Source organism: Podarcis muralis, chromosome 7 (genome assembly GCF_964188315.1).
Source record: "Podarcis muralis chromosome 7, rPodMur119.hap1.1, whole genome shotgun sequence".
NCBI classification, from domain to species: Eukaryota; Metazoa; Chordata; class Lepidosauria; order Squamata; family Lacertidae; genus Podarcis; species Podarcis muralis.
In genome coordinates this window covers 68,728,249-68,749,599 of record NC_135661.1, presented here as the reverse complement: position 1 = coordinate 68,749,599, position 21,351 = coordinate 68,728,249, and the positions used below count along the sequence as shown (strand labels likewise).

Sequence of the window (21,351 nt, the reverse complement as noted above, 5' to 3'; positions counted from 1 at the left end):
AAGAGGAAATTGAAATCAAAAACATAAACTGCTGGCCAGGTGTAGAGCCCAGGAGACCCCAGAGGACAGCCCCTACCATTTCCTCCCAAAGGGGTGCAAACAGACCAGCAGCACTTCCTATTTGCCAAGATGCAGCTGTAGCGGTGGCAGATCTGGCCTCAAAGGAGCACACCATAGCCATTGACAGCAGCAGGAGGGGATGCATTCCATGGCAGACAGATCCACACACCCCAGCCCCATGGATCCTGCCACCTGAGGCAGTCTTCTCACCATGTCTCATGGGTGGGCCAGCCCAGACTACAATGGTACCATGGTTCTCGAACTTAATCCATTCCGGAAGTCCGTTCGACTCCCGAAACCATTCAAAAACCAAGGTGTGGCTTCCAATTGGCTGCAGGAGCTTCCTGCACTCAAGCGGAAGCCGCATCGGACGTTTCGCTTCCGAGAAACGTTCAAAAACCGGAACACTTACTTCTGGGTTTTTGGCATTCAGGATCCTATTTGTTTGTCAACTAAGCCATTCAAGAACCAAGGTAAGGAGGTAAAGGTAAAGGACACCTGGACGGTTAAGTCCAGTCAAAGGTGACTATGGGGTTGCGGCACTTATCTCACTTTCTGGCCAAGGGAGCAGGCGTTTGTCCACAGCTTTCCAGGTCACGTGGCCAGCATGACTAAACCGCTTCTTGAGCAACGGAACACCGTGCCAGAAACCAGAGTGCATGGAAACGCTGTTTACATTCCCACCACAGTGGTACCTGTTTATCTACGTGCACTGACGTGCTTTCGAACTGCTAGGTAGGCAGGAGCTGGGGCAGAGCAACTGGAGCTCACCCCGTTGTGCAGATTCGAACCGCCAACCTTCTGGTCAGCAAGCCCAAGGGGCTCAGGGGCAAGCCCAAGAGGCCCAAATGGCTCAGTATACAGTAAGCCTGAAACTTACAAATGGGTTATGTTTCCGGGATCGCACCTGAAGCCAAAATCGCATATAGTCAAAACACATTGGGTTCAGTCATGGGCAGGATTAAGCCAAATTATTTTTGTCTCAGTCGCCCACCACCTTTCAATTTTTTTTGCTTTCTTTTGGCAAGCACATAAAGCTGAATCCAAATACGTTAAATGCGCTTAAGTCTCAGGCTTGCTGCGTATGATTTTAACTGGGAGGGTGTGCATATCCTTCTATTCAGCTATTGCATTTAATATCCCACCTCTTTCTCCAAGGAGCTCGAGGTCGTACAAGCATTCTTTATCCACCCCCACCCCCAAAACCTCATTCAATCGCAGGTCAGGCTGAAGGACGTATCAACTCTCACTCCGCCGTTTCCCCACCCTTGAAATAAAAAAACCACGCGGGCACCAGCGCCTCTGCAAGTCACGTGCCACTCCGCCCAGAGAAAGGGAAGCCCCTCCCACTCCGCGTGAGTGGCGTGAAAGGGAGGCGCGGCGATGACGCGCGTTGATACAGCCCGGCGAGAAACGCTGGAGCTGTCGTCATCGCCGCGCGCCACCCGCGGAAACGGTTGCTATGGGTTTAACGGCTGTGGCGACGCGAGGGAGCCGCGCTCGGCCCTTACGGCCTCTGTTGAGCGCCGGTCTCCGCACTCTGTCGGCGTCGGCTGCCCGGGCGCGGCCTCGCGGGCTGATCTACGAGCAGCATGGGGAGCCGGCTCAGGTCCTAAAGTAAGGGAGGGAACTGTTTGGGCTGGGCCGGGCGTCCGCTTTGCCATGGAGACAGCAGGTGCGGTGGGGAGAAGCCACGTCCACACAGCCCAACGGCGCTATAGACGTCTGCTTGGAAGTGAAAAGGCCCCGCTGTGTTCCGTAGGGTTAGTGGGGGGCTGCGTTATATATCTCAGGGCGTCCTGGGTTTGCAGCCTCAGAATGGGCAAGAATTAAGCTGGTGGAGCGGGAAACCACTACCGTACCAGTGCATCGCCCGGGCTGGGGGAGGCTGCACCTGTTGAATTTCTGCCTTTCACGTAGGTATGGCATGGCATGATGGCAAGAAGCACCAGGGCGAGGGGAGACTGGAGAAAGAAAATACAGTGGTACCTCGGGTTACAGACGCTTCAGGTTACAGGCTCCGCTAACCCAGAAATAGTACCTCGGGTTAAGATCTTTGCTTCAGGATGAGAACAGAAATCATGCTCCGGCGGCGCAGCAGCAGTAGGAGGCCCCATTAGCTAAAGTGGTGCTTCAAGTTAAGAACAGTTTCAGGTTAAGAACGGACCTCCAGAACAAATTAAGTTCTTAACCTGAGTTACCACTGTATTTAAGTCATTGGGGAAGAGAGAGATTACATGCTTCGGCTGTTCTCCTACCTAGTGTGTTAAGTTTATTCAAAGCTAGAGCTTCTCCTGAGTGTAGGTGCATAGTATTTCATCACCTGTAAACATTACATCATTGAAGATGGCATAAAAATAAAATGCAATTTCAGAACTTAAGCTTTTGTTCTGGTTTTGTGTGTGCATTGGAACTGGCCTCTGTGTACTTAGGAATTTTCCTTTCCTCCTTGCACTCCCCGCTGCCCTGCTCTTTTTATTTGACCTTCTCTAAGATGTAATGGCCAAGGATATAGGACCTGGTAATTGGTGACCTAGCCTTGGTTTCTCCTTCTTTTGGGTAAGTGTCTGCCTTTGTGGCCGTGTTAAACTTGCAAAGCTTGATCAAGATTTCAAAGGACTTCCAAGAGGCCCTGAAGCTCCTGCACTGTCACAGCCGTTGCCTTATATTCAAATTGGCTCTATTTCCTGAAGAGCAACAGAAGTAAAACAATTCAGAGGTATCCCCAAATACTTCCGTTCTCATGATGAGGACATGTGTGTGGAAGTTTTTTCCACGCTTTGCAGTTGCAGATTTGCCCATCACGGATTGCTGTTTCTGAATTGGTAAGCTAAAGACCCCAACTGACAGATATTGCAGAGTAGTTCTCAGCTGCTGGGCATCAGCTCTCAGTGATAGTATGTGCAAAATAGTGAAATAATTGAAACAACCTTATGTAGCTTATGGTAAGATTTTACATTCTGGTCCTAGAACCTCATTCTTTAGCATCTTTTACTAGATTGTTGCAAACATTTTTCCATTCTTGTTGAAGGGACGTTGAATATACCGGTAGTAGCTTTGGAGATCACATCCTTTTGGAAACTGGACACAACACTCCTGTGCTGGATATGGGGATGTGTTTGCCATACCATATATGGCCAAAATACCCAGCTGTTGCAGTCTCAGTGACTATTTAAAGTTCAGGTTTTATTCTGGGGGTTTTGGGGGGTGGGAGTTGGCCTATATAAATGATTAGTCAACTACTGAAATCTTCCAAGTACGCAAGCAGGTAATGTTTGTGTTAAGTAGGTCTGACATTAAGTCTGCCTTGTGTCAGATATAATACTCAATGGAGTGACATTTCTTCCTTCTTGCTTTGAAGGAAGGCAGGGATAATCAAGCCTACAAGTATAACTTTTTAGGTGGGATTAAAAAGTCAAGGTCCAGCTAACTGTAGGATTTTAAATCCTTTTAGCAAAGTCATAGTAAGATGAATACTAGAGTGGCTGGGGGAACTCAGCCAGATGGGCGGGGTATAAATAATAAATTATTATTATATTATTATTACTATATCTGATTTTGAGTGAGAGCTCTCTTGTTGTTAAAAATGCATGTTTTTGCTTCTAAAATAGTAGGTTAGACTTTGTGGCAGAGAGACAGCTTGCTCCAAACACACAAAATCGTAGATATAAACAGGAACTTCTGATTCTGCTCTAATGATAGCTCATTTCTAATTTGAGCCTGAGTTTTGAATTTCAGATTTTCTTACAAGATTATAGTATAGAAATTCTAGATCCAGTTGTAAAAAAATTAACTGCTAAATTTCTTTAGTTATCTGGAAATATGGATTTTAACTTCTGCTGTTTAAGTTGTAATGGCTTCAGGTTCCAAAATGTAGCATAAATAGTTTTTTTGAATCAGATCATACATTTTTGCTTTGAATATTTGTGGTTTTTATTACAACTAAAGTAAGTTTTTAAATATTTAGACGTCACAAGGCTGAATTGGCTGCACAGCTGAGTTCAACATGGACAATTTGATCACACAAGAAGCAGGCTTGACGTTGATGGGTCTTTAAGCCTACTTCAAGCCTACCTTGTACAGGGATCAACGGTGCAATCTAGTCCCCACAGAGAGTCATCAGGTGATTGACAAGTGAATGACCTCACCAACATGTCAAATTTGGCCCACAAGGGGCAGGGGAAGATTGAGTGAAGGGTATCAGAACTATGACTTACGTCATATTGGGCTACTGGACAGTTGAAGTCAATAGAAATAAACTTTAAGAGGTACACTTGCTTAGTATGCAAGCAAGCATTCTAGATGCCTAGCAGGAAGGTATCTTACCTCCCACATGCTAGTCCAAGAGGAGGAAACATGGCTGATAAGGCAATCTGAGGGGCCTAGGGTGCAACTTGGGTTGTCATCATGGGCAACCTGCAGGAAGAGATTATTAGTGGTCTGACTGGGGATGAAGAAGGCTATAAATCTATTTGGGACAATAGGTGAGAAAAAATGGTGTCAGCAGAGGCTATGAGAGAAGCAGTGGAGGCTGGAGAAAGTTGTTGGGGGGGTCTTGCAATGTTGATATAAAAACTTTGGAATGTGCTGCTAAGGATACTTATCCCTGTTTAGTTATGGTAAATTGATTCTGCACTCTCTTCCCCTGATTCCCATGTTACTTCTTGAAAGTGCCACAGTGATATTTAATTTCTGTTCTGAAAGGAAATCAAATATGACAATTGGCCATAAAATTCCCTGCCCAGCATCTTGTAGATTAAGCAATGGATTTCTTACACAATTTACTTGATCAGTTGAAGCGAGTGACTATTATTCAGCTGAATGGCGTAATAAATTTGAGCAAATTTGGATGATTAGGTTCCTGCCATACTTTGCTGGCAATGTAGTAATTAATGGTCTGTCCGCATTTCCATTAGAACATCAATTTTTCAAGGGAGCTATAAATTTGAAAAAAGAAATCTGGTCTGTTCAGAAATGTTGAGATCAAGGGCTCAGACTAAACTGTCTTCTCTACTGGATTTTACTGTTCCCGGTTTTTCAGCACCAGCTACACTAGCTGCACATCTGGCATCTTATAAGATAAATATATTATTAACCACATGCCTTTAGTCACTAAAAAAATAGTGGCCTGAGAAGTCCCTTCTTGGTCCATGAAAGAACCATGTGTGCCTCTCACAGTGCTATCTTGTGGTTTATAGAGGACTATGCTATGATAGCATCACAAAAGGTTCTTTCTTTTCCTTTTAAAAGCAGGGATGGCAAGCCTGTGGGATGTATTCAGTGCGTGCCCCCCCCCCCCCCATTTGCCTACTTTTTAAAATTACTTTTTTTAAGATGCAGACTGCTCACGTAAGTTCCCAACTGTACTGTTGTGGTGCAGAAAGGGTACTTATACTACCACCACCCCCGCTCCAAATTTGTCCTGACAGGGATGTTACTGTGTGTCTTCTCTGTGTGCAGAGATACAGTGAATACTGGGTAATATGTAAACCCTTCCTTCCTCGGTTACGTTCTAGCGTGCAGAGAAGTGGAAGCTAAAATAGGAGTCTGCAAGTGAAGGAGTAAGCTTTCTTTTCAGTTAATCCTGGCGTTCTATGACCAGATGTACAACAGATGGCAAGACAGTTGAGGGGATGTACCCTGCTGACACGCTGAAAGCTGGCCTTCCAGAAGAATCTTCCTGTTCCATAAGATCGTATTCTGAGGTTTTAGGTGCCCTAACTTTCAGAAGTTAGAAGAGTGGTGTCCAGGGGTAGGGCCTCTTCTGTGTTGGCACTCTTAGTGTCGAATACATGCCCCCAGATAGCTGTTTGGCACCTGTCCTTTATATTTAAGACCCCCGTCAAACTGTGTTTCATGTTCTATTTAGGGCATTCAGTGGGTGATTCCTGCCCCTCTTATTTTTATTTAATGCAGCTTCCATTTTTTTTTACTGGATTTTTGCTGTTTGCTGGTTCTATAGAGTATTGGACTAGATAACCCTCAGGGTCCCTTCCGACTCTGATTTGGATTCTATAATAGGATTCATCAAGAGGTGACAAGCAAGGAGGGTCCATCAGTTATTTTGGTGCTCCAGGAGATGATGCTGTCTCTCCTTTCCTGGAAGGAAAAAGTCTTAGAGCTACGCTCCCCCATAGTCCCCCTCCATCAAACCACTGTGTGATAGAGTAAGCAAAGACTTTACCCTCAATGGTGTCTCTGTGTACCCTACCCATGTGCCAAATGTAGAGTGCTGCTGCAAAGAAACCACTCCTATAAATCACTTTTATAAATCTTACCACTAATATAAATCCCAGATCTTCCTCTCCCCACCCCGTTTGAGGGCAGATAGGAAGTTGCTGTGTCTCAGTCCCTATGCAAACCTGGGGAGCTAAAAATTAGAAAATCCTGAAGGAATTTTTGCTTTATCTCTGACATATAATGAACAAGTCTCCAGGTGAAGGTGAGCTATTGCAGTGTCTCTGAGCAATTACTACGCTAACAAAACATTGCTGTGGTGCTCACCCACTTTTTAAAAAGGGGGTGGGGCAAGGCCACCCCAAGTGTGTGACAACAGTTGAGAGGAAAGTTTGTGCCTGAATCTGCAACAAAAGGAAAATGAAGTGGGCTCTTTGTGGGAGGAAGGCGATTAAATATCATGCAGGTAAAATACACTATGAATTTTACTACAGCACAAAGCTGCAGAGGCAAACAGAATGTAACCGCTTGAGTCATGTGGATGATGGATTACTCTGTTTCAGTTAAGTCCAAACACATGAGCAATAATTCCAAACAGAGCTAAGCTATAAAGCCTCCCTAACTGCAGCACAGATGCTACTTGCGACTTGAACAAGGGCCTTGGTATTTGTACTTAAGAGTCTATACACAAATTCCCCATGACATTAATGGCTGCAAATGAGCAATTGTGTTTGTGATCGGTTGTTTTAGAACACTAGGATCAGAAGCCTCTGAAAAGAGTTGTCATGCTTTCAGAGGAAATGGCTGGAACAGGTCTATTAAAACAGCCAAACCTATTTTAATTCAAACAGCTCCAGCTGTGTGTGGCTTGTATCTTTGTGGAAAAAGATTAAATAATGTTATCAGTGCTAAATCCATCAGTGATGGATAACATTGTGGCAAACATTTTGCTCTGTGTCTAAGATGTACCAAATGCTGCTGTGAAAGGAAATTATTTTACAACCTAAAAATGCATTTTTCCGAATCTGATCCCTATGATCTTATGTGGCAACATTAACTAAATGTATATACCATTTGTTAAGAGTAAGGGCTCATAGTTTGGAGTGTGCCCTGTCCCTGCGCCGTATATGGGACCGTCTACATTGACCGTCATTGAGAGATGTAACAGATATATTCACACCTCAGTGGTTTATTTTATTGTAACTTCAGAACTTCTGACCTCCCCACAGTTTATTTTTATTAAGAATAATTTCCTGCCTTTTGCACTGATAGCAACCTTACAGTGGCAACAATAAAATGTCTTTCTAAACAACTGAACAGCAAAATAAAAACAGCCAGGACAACGTTCTGCTGTAGGCTATATTGATTTATTCTGCAGTAGTCTGTCCTGCATTGGCTTCAAAGCAATGTGTGTTAGTAAACCGACCATAACATTTTAAAAAATGTAAGTCTGTTTATTAGAATGAACACTTGGTGCCTGACATGTTAACTCAAAACTATGCGTAGGATTGTAGCCTTTGGTAAAAATGGGATGCATTGTCTCACTGCATTCATCCTAACATACATTTCATAGTTGTAATCTTATGCATGCTTTCTTTGATCTGTCTCATTTCACTCAATGGATTTATTTCTCTGCAAAAGGCAAAATCTCAAAGTGTTTTACCAGGGGCAGGCACCAGTAAATAGGGGCTACTCCTGTTTTTAAAAAAAATTAAAAAATGAAGTGATTATGAGAGTTCAAGCTTGGAAACCGTCCCCAGAAATACCCACCAGGGAGCACAAACGACTTGGGGTGAATGAACAGGGGGGGTTTTCATCCTCTGTTTACGCAGAAGTTCAACACATATTTTCAGAGACCCTCCATGCATGGTCAAATAATGCTAATGTCCAAGTGCTAAAATCTTTTGAACATTTGTGTCTTCTGCTGTCTATTTCAAAAGTTACATTTCTATTATGTTTGACAGATTGCTGTACCTCAGATGCAGAGGGGGGAACCTGCAGTTCTCCAGATGTTGTTGCGCTACAGCTTCCATCATCTTATGACCATTGGCCATGTTGGCTGGGGATGATAGGAGTTGGGAGTCCAACAGCATCTGGAGAGCTACAGGTTCATCACCCTGTTCTAGCTGTTCAGATTCAACCTGCTTTCTAAATTGCCTTTTCAAGCATTTGTGTGTGTTTTTATCATGTATTTTATGGCTTTTAGGTGAATGGTCTTGGTGTGATGTGGCTGCCTTTTCAAATTGGTGTTTCCTGCTTGGCAGGGGGTTGGACTCGATGGCCCTTGTGGTCTCTTCCAACTCTGTGATTCTGTGAAATTGTATTAGTCTGGTTTGTGATTTGTAATGTGGTAGTGTCATTTTTGCAGTGTTTTGCTATTGTGTGATGTTCTTACTGTGAGCTGCTTTGAAAACCCTAGGGCAGGAAAGCAGGGTTAAAAAAATCTAAATATAGACAAACTTTTTGCTGATGGGTTTTTATAACACTTCAAAGCCTTTAGGGAAGTCCCTTATTAGCTGAAACTAATTTTCATTATTGTGTTGTTGAATCTAACCTTTAATTACTGAGATGCTTTGGTCTCTTTTGAGGGCAAAAGAACTGAACTTTTCCACTCTGCTCTCTGGAGTAGCAACAGAATTGCTGACAGATCACATGATGGACCAATTCATTGGGATGTAGTGTTTGCCTGTTTGTGTGTCATTCTTCGATTCAGGAATCTAGTGTGTTGGGCAGGTGCTTCAGTGGAGATGCAGCAAATTAATTTGGCTGCCTACCGTGTCCAAGCAGCTGGAAGTCAAGGTTTCTTTTGCAAAGGGTATAAGGTGGCCAAAGCCAGTGCAGGGATCCCACTAATGCCAGGTAGCACATTTTAGGTCTTCCATGTGCATTCTTTAGAAGGATGTTGGTTGCTTCCTCACCATAGCAATTTAGTGCTTCAGAGACACTGCTTCTAACAAGTCAGCTGGAATTACAACATTGACTTCATATAGCACTTGACATAACACTATTTTCCCCCATTAAAAATCTGTCAAATCCTAGACTTATGGGTGAGAGCTTAAATATGGATTTACTCAGAAGTAAGTCCCATTCATTAAAGATGCTGCTTCTCCCTGCCACTGTCTGCTTAAAATATGCTCCTGATTATTCCTTGGCAACTGGTGCCTTTTAAACTTGGTGCCAAATGCAAGCCCTGCTGGGGTTGATTCCGCTCAGTAGCTGTGAATTGGAGCTCCCAAGTGACATCAATCTCTGCCAGAAGTGGAGCTTGAAGACAGCATCAATCAGCTGATCTGCATTGACTTCAAGCTCTGCTTGGATTGGCTGGTATCTTCCTTTGCAAGACAACTTGAGCTCAAAGAAAAATGGATCGCCTGACATCATGGTGATGCTACCAGACTGATGAGTGGGTGGGTAGCTGTGTCCACCTGTCAAAATGGCCCTCAAAGGGTGGGTGAGCTTGTGATTTAGCCTGCCAGCCAGATCCTGTTTCGCATCCCAGAATTAACACAGTATCCTAAATAGTGCTTTGCTAGTGTTATAGGGTGGTGCTGCAAATGCTTTTTAAACAGAAACAAATGGCATAAGATAAAATAGGAGAATACAGAAAATACTAGAATGCAACAGGTTGGGAAAATCACTCAGTTTTCAGAGAATCTCAATGAATGAATGATACCCATTGGTCACATATACAACTGGTTAGGAACCCACAAAGGGTCCACAACCGCTCTTGCAGAAGGATGCTAACAGAAGGTTTGAATGGTACTTAAACAAGTTCTCTTTTGGATGAGAGGTTGAACCTGATGGATGAATACTTTAAAGACAGATTAAAATCCATCAAAATGCTTAAGAATCACATGAGTGAGAAAGAGCCTTAAGCATAATATTGCATTTTTGTCTGCCTTTCCTTCCAGCCTAAAGGAGATAGATCTGGCAGAGCTGGGGGATTCTGGAGTCAATGTGAAAATCATTGCAGCCCCTATCAATCCATCTGACATCAATATGATTCAAGGTAACCTTGGCTTGCATGCAGACAGTTTCATTCTTGCTCCCCATATCATTTCTTCATATAATGCAGTCAGATAAGGCAAAATAGATTGTCTGAATTTAATGATATACCCTGTGGAATATACCACAGGGGTTACATGGCCAACTTTCCTTCTTCTGCGCGTGCACACACACACACAATTTGAGTCAGGTTGAATTCCTTTCCATCTCTGAAAACAATGTTTTCTAAGGGCCATGTCTGTCACTGTGTGCCATGCAAGTTATTAATGTTGTCTAAATACTTGGAGGGACGTGGGTGGCGCTGTGGGTAAAAGCCTCAGCACCTAGGGCTTGCCGATTGAAAGGTCGGCGGTTCGAATCCCCGCAGCGGGGTGCACTCCTGTTGCTCGGTCCCAGCGCCTGCCAACCTAGCAGTTCGAAAGCACCTCTGGGTGCAAGTAGATAAATAGGGACCGCTTACTGGCGGGAAGGTAAACGGCGTTCCATGTGCTGTGCTGGCTCGCCAGATGCAGCTTGTCACGCTGGCCACATGACCCGGAAGTGTCTCCGGACAGCGCTGGCCCCTGGCCTCTTAAGTGAGATGGGCGCACAACCCTAGAGTCTGTCAAGACTGGCCCGTACGGGCAGGGGTACCTTTACCTTTAAATACTTGGAACGATTTGGCCACCAAATACATATAGGCAGCAAAGCTCCATACAGTGCATAAATATTCATATGTGCTTTTCAGTAGTGATGCTATCCACTTAATACTGAAGAGCGAAAGCAAGAAGTAGCAGGAAGAGATGTTCTCCTTACCCCTCTGCAGAGTCTCTCCCAACATGCTCCCTCCCAGATTGGCTCTGACTGGTTTAGGCAGTAGCATATTCTAGAAGGCAGCAATTGCCATTCAGCTGTTTCAGCTTCTGCTCCCTGTTCAGCAGCAACAAATTAAAATGATTGTGTAGGAATTGGCCCTTGTGCCTCTGGCATGGGGTGAAGGTCCCCTATGTGTTGTGTTTAGGAGTACATGGAGGGTATGAAGGTGCCAGAACATCCAAAGCAGGTGTGCGAAACCTGTAAACTCCACGCCCTCCAAACCCTCCAAACATTGGACTACAACTTCCATCATTCCTGACCACTGGCAATGCTGAATGGGACTGATGGAAGTTAAAGAAACCAATGACAGCTGGGAGGCAGCTGGAACCCCATCCCTGAACTAGGGACCTGAGAGAAGGATGCAACTTCATTCACAGAGACAGAGAGTGAGTGTTCCAACTGCTGCTGTGACAGATTTACCACTTTTTGTTTACTTAAGTTGTAAATTGTCTTTTAGTTTATGTTCATTGTTAACCACCTTGGAAACTATTCTGATTGAAAGATGGGTGTTTCAGTCATAAGTAACGAATGCTCATATGCCTGTCACATTCTGGCATCTTGTTTCTGAATATGAAGAAAAAATGAAGCAAGACTGAATATTGGCTTATTCCCAATAACTGCTTGGATGTTTTATGGTATAGTTGTCATCTTGCAGGGACGTATGCTACTCTGCCTGACTTGCCTGCAGTTGGTGGGAATGAAGGAGTTGGACAAGTGATTGAAGCTGGGAGTCGTGTGACTTCTCTGAAGCCAGGTGATTTGGTTATCCCAGCTGATGCAGGACTTGGTGAGCTTGAATAACTTTTTTTAAACAATTAACTAAGGAAAAATTGGCTCTGCGACTAGATAAGAGAAAGGAAACATACTCATCAAGGGCCATAACCCGTCTGATAGTCTGATTCCCCAGTTTAAAGAAATATGCCCTCTTTTGCTGTACATCTACAAAGACATGCACTTGAAAATCTCTGATGAAGATACAGTAGCGCCCACCTGCTTTCATCAATCAACTTACAATTTATGCCTAAGTGGGCAGAGTTTGCAGCATTTGGTGGATAGCCAAAAATTAATTATGTGACCTTCAGCAATAGTGCTTGTATTTTCTCCTCATGGGACAAAGAGAAACTTCTGAAGTCAGGGATTAATAAAATAGGGGAGGGGGGTGTTTTAAAAGTTGTGCACTGCAATGGTCATTGCCTGCTTCATAGATACCCATAGTATGTTTACCTCTTAAACAACAACAGAAAATCAGGAGGTCTAATCAGTTCTCTTATCATACCAACTTAGACCTGAAAAGAGAACAGCCCTGATGTTCTTCCAAGAAAATATCTGTGACCCAGCAACAGGCAAAAACTCAATTTATTTTCTTCTTCGCTCTTAGGCATGTCAGCAAACATTTTGAAACCACTAGCTTGCAGGAATTGAGCTATTCATAATTTTTGACCTATTTCTTGAACTGGAAGCTTCTAACTTAAGCTGCTTGTTTCTAGCTGCATTCTTTACCCAAATTGGACTTTTTTCTTTAATCCCTCAAATCAGGAACATGGCGAACAGAGGCAATATTTGGTGAGGAGACCCTGCTGAAAATTCCTCCTGATATCCCATTAACGTGCGCTGCCACTTTAAGTGTCAACCCCTGCACAGCTTATCGGATGTTGTCGGACTTTGAGGTCTTGAAGCCAGGTGTGTACTGACAATGTGTTTTGTAGTATTTATACATCATGAGCAAATTTACCAACTGGACATCATGCCCTGCTTTGGGGCTACACAGAGGCATCTGGTTGACCATTGGAGAAACCACTGGCCCTTTGTTATAATCCAGCTGATCTGTACTTGAGTTATAAGATGCATCACTAGACTCTCTAGCAAGGATGCAGGGAGGAATAGAGGTGAGGGATGAGCAAAAGAACTCTAACTTGCTTTGCTCATCTTAATTACCTTTTAGTCTGGACAGCATAATCATGTTGACAGGTATTCTCAATTATTGCTCCTTCATCATGAATTTCATCCCCTGGGAGAATTTCCAAAGTTCAAGTCTGAGCCTGTTCGAGAAGCAGCATAAGATGAATTTTTGTTCTGTTTTTCCCAAGTGACTTTATGTGGCCAGAAACAGGGAGGGGGAAGAGTGAAACTCAGGCAGTGGAATAATTGCAACTGAGGCTGTATGGTTCTTGTTGTGCTTTCATTCCTAGGCCACCTCTGCCTTGCCATTCAGATTTTTGTCTACATTCATATATCATTATCATCCCTTCTTCCTCCACCAAACACTCTGTCTTCTCTGTTTTGTTTCATTTATTATCAACCAGTAGTGATTTAGCACAGACATTGGTATCAGAATCTATAGCTGTTGATGGAAATAACAAGAATTTAGCAGTGGTCAACCATTTTATCATTTCTATAGCTAAGTCTTCAAATTAGGACTGAAAGGGGTGATGGGTTCCTACTAAGAACAACATGGATTGTGGCTTCTCAAAATCTGTTGCATTTATGTCCTGCTTGTGGGCTTCCCATAGACCACTGTGAGCAGAATGATGGACTAGAGAAACATTTGGTCTGACCCAGCAGGGTTGCTCTTGTGTTTTAGATTCTGTAACAGACAAGAATGAAAATTAGCAAACTCCACCAAAGGAAATGAAAGGGAAACTTAAACAGAGATGCATCTGTTTGTCTGCAGGAGATTCAGTCATCCAAAATGCAGCCAATAGTGGAGTGGGGCAGGCCGTCATCCAGATCGCAGCAGCCAAGGGGTTCAAAACAATAAATGTGGTCAGAGATAGGTGAGTGTACAGTGAAACTGCTCATCCTGAATATCTTTTCTATTTTGCTTTGGCCCAAACAGCTCCCCTAGTTGCTGCTTGGCTTGGCTTGGCAGGAGATGATATTCTCTTGGTTGTTGTTGTTTAGTCGTTTAGTCATGTCCGACTCTTTGTGACCCCATGGACCAGAGCACGTCAGGCACTTCTGTCTTCCACTGCCTCCCGCAGTTTCGTCAAACTCATGCTGGTAGCTTCGAGAACACTATCCAACCATCTGGTCCTCTGTCGTCCCCTTCTCCTTGTATTCTCTTGGTAGCAATTCCCAAAGTTAGAGTTAAGCAGGTAAATGCATTACAGTCCTGCAACATGATCATAATGTAGGTTTTTTAAAGTGTAGCTTAACTTTCAGCAGGTACAGACAAAACCAGGTGCAAATTAAGAGTTCCACAATTTCTTAAAGAAAAGAAAACTTTTTAAACTGCCACAGAGACTGTTTTGGAGGGGGTGTTAACTGGAGTGGTGCCGTGTTTAGTATGTTGGACTAGGACCCAGGAGGCCAGGGTTCAAATCCCCACTCAGCCATGAAGCCAACTAAGTGACCTTGGGCCAGTCAGGATGGCTCAGTTGGTTAAAGCGTGGTGCTGATAACGCCAAGGCTGCAGGTTCAATCCCCATTAAAGGGGGTTGGACTGTATGATCCTCAGGGTCCCTTCCAACTCTATGATTCTGTGACTTCTCTATGACTGTTTCTCAGCCTAATCTGTGTCACAGAGTGGTTGTGTTGATGAAGTGGAGAGGGAGAGGACTATATATGCCACCTTGTGCCCCTTGGAGAAAAAGGTGGGATTAAATGTAACATAATAATAATTTAAAAAATAGAAGAGGGGAATCATAACCTTTCACATCTGTGCTCCCCCCCCCCCTTCACTGAAATCTTTATCCTCAACCACTACTCAGAAATTGTTGTTATCCTCTCTGGGGGCAAAAGACAGTCACAGTTTAAGTATGTTATCTTTGTCCTTCAATGTGGTTAATGCAGCATGAGGAGAGGGCCAAATATATGCCCTACCCCAAGAATGTAAGAACAGCCTTGCTGGATCAGGGCAGTCAGGCCCATCTAATCTAAGGGAAGTGGTCTCTTCTCACAATAGCTAGCGAGATGTCTATGGAAAGCCACAAACAGGACATGAGCACAATAGCGCATTCCCACTGGTATTCTCCACAACTAGTATTCTGATACTGGAGGTCGTATGTATCTATCATGTTTTATCTTCCATGATTTTGCCTGATCCCTTTTGAAAGCTGTTGAAATTAGCTGCCATGAGTACATCTTGTGGTATCAGTTTTCATAGTTTAACTATTTGCAATATTTCCTCTTCCCTGTTCTGAATCTCCCACCATTCAACTTCATGGGATGCTCCCAATGAGTTAGATGAGAGAAGAACAACTCCTTAGTCACTAACTGCACACTAGGCATCATTTTATACATCTGCTTCACCTCTTCCCAGCTTTCCTACCTCTTCACTGCTTCACATGCAGTGTTACATTAACCTATGGGTGTCTGAGTTTAGTTAATAATAATAATTGCTATCAACTACTATATTATTATTATTATTTAAAGAAGCGTTTAATTGACTACATTTCTTCCAAACCCTCCCTTGTGTCTAGTCAATGAAAAGTGGGTATGTGGATGTCTGATTAAAAGGGATTTATTTTGGAGAAGAGTGGAGAAATGGAAGTGGCATGGCTGATGGCTCCCACACTATGGTTTCTGGATTATAATCTACTTAGGTGTCTGAGCAATTGGCAAGTGGTTCCCTCAGTAACGTATTCTGAGGAAGCTTCTTCAGTGACTGACTGCAGGAAGAACAGCAAAAGCTCTTCCTTTTCTCACTAAATGAGGACTTGGGTTCACATGATGGCATGTACAAGAAGATGTTCTCCCTCACTACTGTGCAGCATGGCATGGTAAACAGTGGGTCTTAACATTAACTAGATTCCTTTTTCATTTGTCCTTCCTTCCCAGACCCAATCTCCAGGAGCTTGTAGACAGACTGAAGTCCCTTGGAGCAGACCATGTCGTCACAGAGGAGATGCTGAGAAAACCGGAAGTAAAAGAGCTGTTTAAGGTATAAGTGAAAACCAGATTTCTGGGGGACAGAGATGGCAAAGGAAAACAGAGTTGCCACAGTGAATCACTACTGATTGATAATAAATGAAACAAAACAGACAGAGAAGACAGAGTGTTTGGTGGTGGTAGAGTGGAAGATAATGAAATATGAACAAAGACAAAAATCTGAGTGGCAAGGCAGAGGTGGCCTAGGACTGACACCACAACAAAAACCATACAGCCTCAGTTGCAATTATTCCCCTTAAAACTGAAGTCAGATTTTCTGCATTCCTTTCTGTTTCTCCTCCTGTCTGCCCAGAAGCTGCCTCCTCGTATTATGGGCCAAACCATGAATCTTTTCAAAAATTCAACTCAGTTGCATCCTAGAGATAAAAGATTCTAGCTCATAGGAGTCTTGATTATAGTTGTATTGAATGACACAAAATGAGCCAGGATCAGGTGTATGTGTCTCTTTGTGAGAATCCCTTCTGAGAGGTTGACATCTTGGAGCTAAAGCAGCAAACACATGCAGTGAGGGGGGAGGCAGTAAAAGAAGGAGCTTATTTTCTGTGCAATCTCTTGTTCTCCAGAAAATCCCTAGGCCCATATTAGCTTTGAATGGCGTTGGAGGGAAAAGTGCCACTGAGTTGCTGCGTCACCTCCAGTAAGTTCAGCTCTTTGTTGGGGGTGCATTTTAAGTGTTTACTAAATGCCTTTGTCTTGCTGTTTTTAACTGCTTGTATATTTCATATTTTAAATATTTGCATTGTGAACTGCTGTGGGATAAATATTTAAATAAATGTACAGTATTTAAATAGTGTTGCCTGTGGCTGGAATCCTCTAGTTCACAGTGCAGATTTACAAAATCCTCTCTTGAGTGTGTGCACTCATGTTTGTTGAAGAAACAAGATTGTGGGTGAATTGAAAGTCTTTATTCTTAATGTAAAGAGTTTTCCCAAGGATATGAGATTCCAGCTCCCAGCAGTCTTAATTGTAGTTATATTGATCACTATCACAGAGGTTCAGCATGGGTAACATTTAAGAGAGAAATTAAGATGCGTTAAAAGACATAGAATACCTTGCTTTTGAGCTGGTAACTTTCACATGCCTGTCAGTGCTAAAGGGTCTCTTTTGCTGAATCTTCAGCATGCTTGAGTTTCATGTTCTGAGGGAATAAAGTTCTACATCTATATCTTCCACGAGAGACTGCTATGCCCAGTAGCTGTTTGAACACGGATCATGGAAGGACTGAAACCTACTCTTGAGCAAACTTAGCTGTCATCATGACTGGACACAGGAAAGGGGTTGGTATCCTAATTGGGACCCCACTAGTTTGGGGCTTTATTGATCAAAGCTGGCTTGTGTTCCATAATTTAGTGTAGCCGCTTGAAATTACCTTGAAGGCCTGCCAGGTTCGGCAGACACACTGCCAGGAGCCACCCTATTATTTAAAGGCAGACAATTGCCCAGGGCCACAAACCTGCAGATGTTCTTTCTGAAAAGGAACAGATCTCTCTTAGTCATAGACTTTAGGCAATAGACAAGGTGGATTCTGAATGCCAGTTGCAGGAAATCACAGGTGAGGAGAGTGCTGCTGTGCTCAGGTTCTGTTTGCAGGCTTCCCATGGGCATCTGGTTGGCCACTGTGAGAAGAGCAGGATGCTGGACTAGGTGAGCCTTTGGCCTGATCCAGCAGGCTGTTCTGAAAGGGCCCATATGCACTTTCGTACCCTAACTCAGTGTTTCCCAACCTTGGGCCTCCAGCTGTTTTTGAACTACAATTCCCATCATCCCTGACCACTGGTCTTGCTAGCTAGGGATGATGGGAGTTGTAGTCCAAAAACAGCTGGAGGCCCAAGGTTGGGAAACACTGCCCTAACTCACCTTCCCAATATTTTGCTTGATCTAAATTTAAGACATTTTTCTCAGGAAAAGGAATAGCATTCTGGTATTTGTGCAGTACTGTTTACTGTGAACTATTGGGCTGTGCTGCTTACAAATTAATCCTGGTAATATTAGCCAGATATCCAGGAGATGAGAGAAGCTGGTCAACAAAGTAGACTTGAGTGCCAAAGTAAGAGGATATGCTTGTTGTCTGGAAATGGAAAAGCCCAACCATTTAATCTTCTAATCTCACTGCTAATTCTCCCTATAGGCACAAAGGGACCATGGTTACCTATGGTGGAATGTCAAAGCAGCCTATAACAGCCCCTGTGGTGAGTAGCCATGAGATTTCTGTGGTTTACTTAATTTTTTTCTGCACTTTTCCATTTGTTAAGGGGCAATAGCTTATTCCTGTTGTGTTTCTCCTTGCAACGAGTCATCTCTTTCTTTGGCAGAGTGCCAAATTCTTCGCATCTATGGGGCAAAACCATTCTCATGCCAGGTCATGTTGTCCTCCAAAATGTCCTCCGAAAGAAAATATATTGTAGAGTTTTCATAATCCCTCTGCTTTTTTCTGCAGAGTGCACTGATCTTTAAGGATGTGAAACTTCGTGGCTTTTGGATGACCCAGTGGAAGAGGGACAACGCACAGAGTAAGTGATGGTAATGTGCAATGGTGAAATAGGGTTTGGAAGAAAAGAGCAGGGTGATGTGTGGTCCCGTATATTGATGAGAGAGAACTCTGCCTGAGATCCTGGAGAACCCCTTATCGTCAGAGAGGCATTAGCTGACTTTGAGCTGGTTTCTGAGCATCTCTGCTATCCGGTTTTAGTGTTGGAATCTCTGATCTGTAGTAAAATGAATGTAAATGTGCAGTTGCATGTTATACCAGTAGTATGCTGTAGATAATTCGCTCTGCCCCCTGAGCCGCTCTTTGGCATCTTAGCCCACCTCACAGGCCACTGCTCTGCACCTGACTCCAATTGCTGAACATCAAGATCTAGTTTAAACAACAAAAGAAACCACTCCTGTTCTATCCAGCGCACAAAAGAGGTATCCTGAACTGTGTTAGAACAGAACATAAGAGGAGCCTGCTGGATCAGCTCAATGGCCCATCTAGTCCAGCATCATTTTCTCCCAGTAGCAAAATAGACGCCGATGGAACTAGCATGCAGGGTCTGAAGGCAAGGGCCCTCTCCCCTTCTGTGGTCTCCAGCGACTAGTATTCAGATGCATTACGGCCTCCAGCTCAAGTTGGAATTTCAGTATCTCTGCCCTGAACAACATCCATAAGTTGTTTGTGTCGCTTTTGACTTCCCTACTTCTAAACAATCAAAATCTGCTTATTAGTAGCAGTAGATTTATTAGCATCATTGCCTTTTTCATTCTCATGCCAGGACTTGTTCAATGTAAGCTCAGTTGTTTTTGAGAACATTTAATATGTACTCTGCTTTGTTTCCTGTATACAGATAAAGAGAAACTGAGAGGAATGATTGAAGATCTATGTGATCTCATTCGTAAGGGTCAGCTCACAGCTCCAGCCTGCCAAGAAGTCCCACTGATAGACTACCAAGCTGCTTTGGAGTCTTCCATGAAGCCCTATGTATCAGCTAAACAGATCCTTGTTATGTGAAGCCGGTCTGATGGGGAAATTTGTACACAGCCTGTTCAGATGGAGGTCAGGCCCAGCTGGTTTCAGGGCTCCCAAGACTAGAGAACTGAACTTTTTCAAAGCTCCATGCCCTGCAGCTTGGCAGAGGGGGAACTGTGGGGGGCAAATGACCCAGACTATCCAGTAATAGTGGTGGTGGGAGATTAAAGCTCTTGTTTCTATATGACTAGGAAACACTGGTTTCATGGCAGAAGGTGGGGTGGAGGATGACCTAGGGAGACTTTCCCTCAGTGTACCCTGATCTAGATTTTCAGTGAAGGAACTGTACAAAAGCTGCTGTGTGCTCAAATTTCTTCCTCCTATAGCACACTTTTTGCTGGCTTTTCTGCACTTCAGCTCTGCTTCTGCAGATCGATTGCATTTTCTAGGATCAGGTACTACTGCATAATTGGGTATTTGGCCTTCTTTAGATGGAGAACAGCTTTTGAATTATGGACAGCAAAACCTGTCCATTTCCTACAGATCTTTCTTTTGTTTCTTTTCCACTTGTAACACTTCCTGTGTTTGTCCTTGTCTTAAGTAGCAATGTGCTCCCACCATTCAAAATCAGGCATAAAAGTGATTGTACATTAGTGGCATAATGTTTTATATGGGAAGACAGATCTGGTCAAGACTTCAGGAAAAGTGAGGCTTGCCTACTAGCCCTCTTAATGTCTAGTGCGTTCTAATTCACATTGTTGGTCCATTAGCGATGGGCAACATGAGCTGTATCCAGCCTACCAAGGCTTTTCCCCTGGAGTTACCACTTTGCAGATTACTTTCCGAGAGCATTGATGTGTCAGATGCAGCCTGCAGTCCTCAAGTGTCATCCTCCTAATCTGTATATAACACATAGAAAGACTACTTTAAAATTGGTTATTTATATCAAGACTGTTGTAACTGAAATGAAGGCAAATTGTATTTGATTGCAAACCTGTTCTTGCAGAACCGTGTAATGACCGTTGAAATGCCAATGATTTTTGTTTCCAATAAAATTCTCTAGCTCTGATCAGTGATGAGATTTTTGCTGAAGCTTAGTAATAGGCTATGGCACTCTTGAAGCTGTTCAGTCACGTAGTGTTGCTATATCAGCCTCTGGGATATTTCATGGTATTGCTTTAATAGCTTATATGGTGCTTTCACACATTAGACTTGGGCAGTGTAGAAGCTTGTATGTTTATACGCATTAGCACACACACACATAAGCATAAAATGAGAACGGCTGTGCTGGGCTTTGATGAAAGTTATCAGTGCATGGACTAATTATGATGAGAAAGTATATCAGGCCCACAGAGATTGGAGATAAAACAATAGAAATGTTTTAAGCCCAGAGAGAAATTGTGTGATAGCCCTGGCAAAATCAGTCAATATTTCTTTTAATTCTAGAGTATGAATTGATTTTCTAAGTGTTGGTGATACCATGAACTTGAAGAATTTGGGATTTCAAAGGGCCTGTTTTTAGGGATCATTTTGAACATTTTGATTGCCCCTTTCCAGCTCTACAATATCTTTATTTTATTTTATTTTTTGCAGTGACCAAAACTACACCAGAGCTTTCCAAACTGTGTGGCGCAATACGTTAGTGTGTCAGCTGCAGTGTGTAGGTGTGTCATGTGAACACTCCCTGTGCTCCTCTTGGGGCTGGGAAGGGGTTAGTTTAACCTCCATTTTGCTACTAAAAATGAATGACTGTGTCACAAAATGATGCATGTCTAAAAAGTATGTCACCAACGTGAAAAGTTTTGAAAGCTCAGCTCTGCACAGTATTCCAAGTGTGGTCTCACATAGATTTTTATAATGGCAGTTTGCTTTTCCTAATGATCCCTAACATGGAATTTGCCACTTTCCACAGCTGC

General features: G+C 43.3%; 1 protein-coding gene across 1 annotated transcript; it reads left to right on the top strand.

Moving 5' to 3' along the window:
* Positions 1-1,487: 1,487 nt before the first annotated feature.
* Positions 1,488-20,504, top strand: MECR (mitochondrial trans-2-enoyl-CoA reductase). The gene is made up of 10 exons (XM_028742804.2): positions 1,488-1,677; positions 10,149-10,246; positions 11,753-11,884; positions 12,634-12,777; positions 13,769-13,871; positions 15,877-15,979; positions 16,551-16,624; positions 18,116-18,176; positions 18,425-18,497; positions 19,314-20,504. Exons 1-10 carry the CDS (start codon positions 1,523-1,525, stop codon positions 19,475-19,477), a joined length of 1,107 nt encoding a protein of 368 aa, XP_028598637.2. The 5' UTR covers positions 1,488-1,522; the 3' UTR covers positions 19,478-20,504.
* Positions 20,505-21,351: the final 847 nt, after the last annotated feature.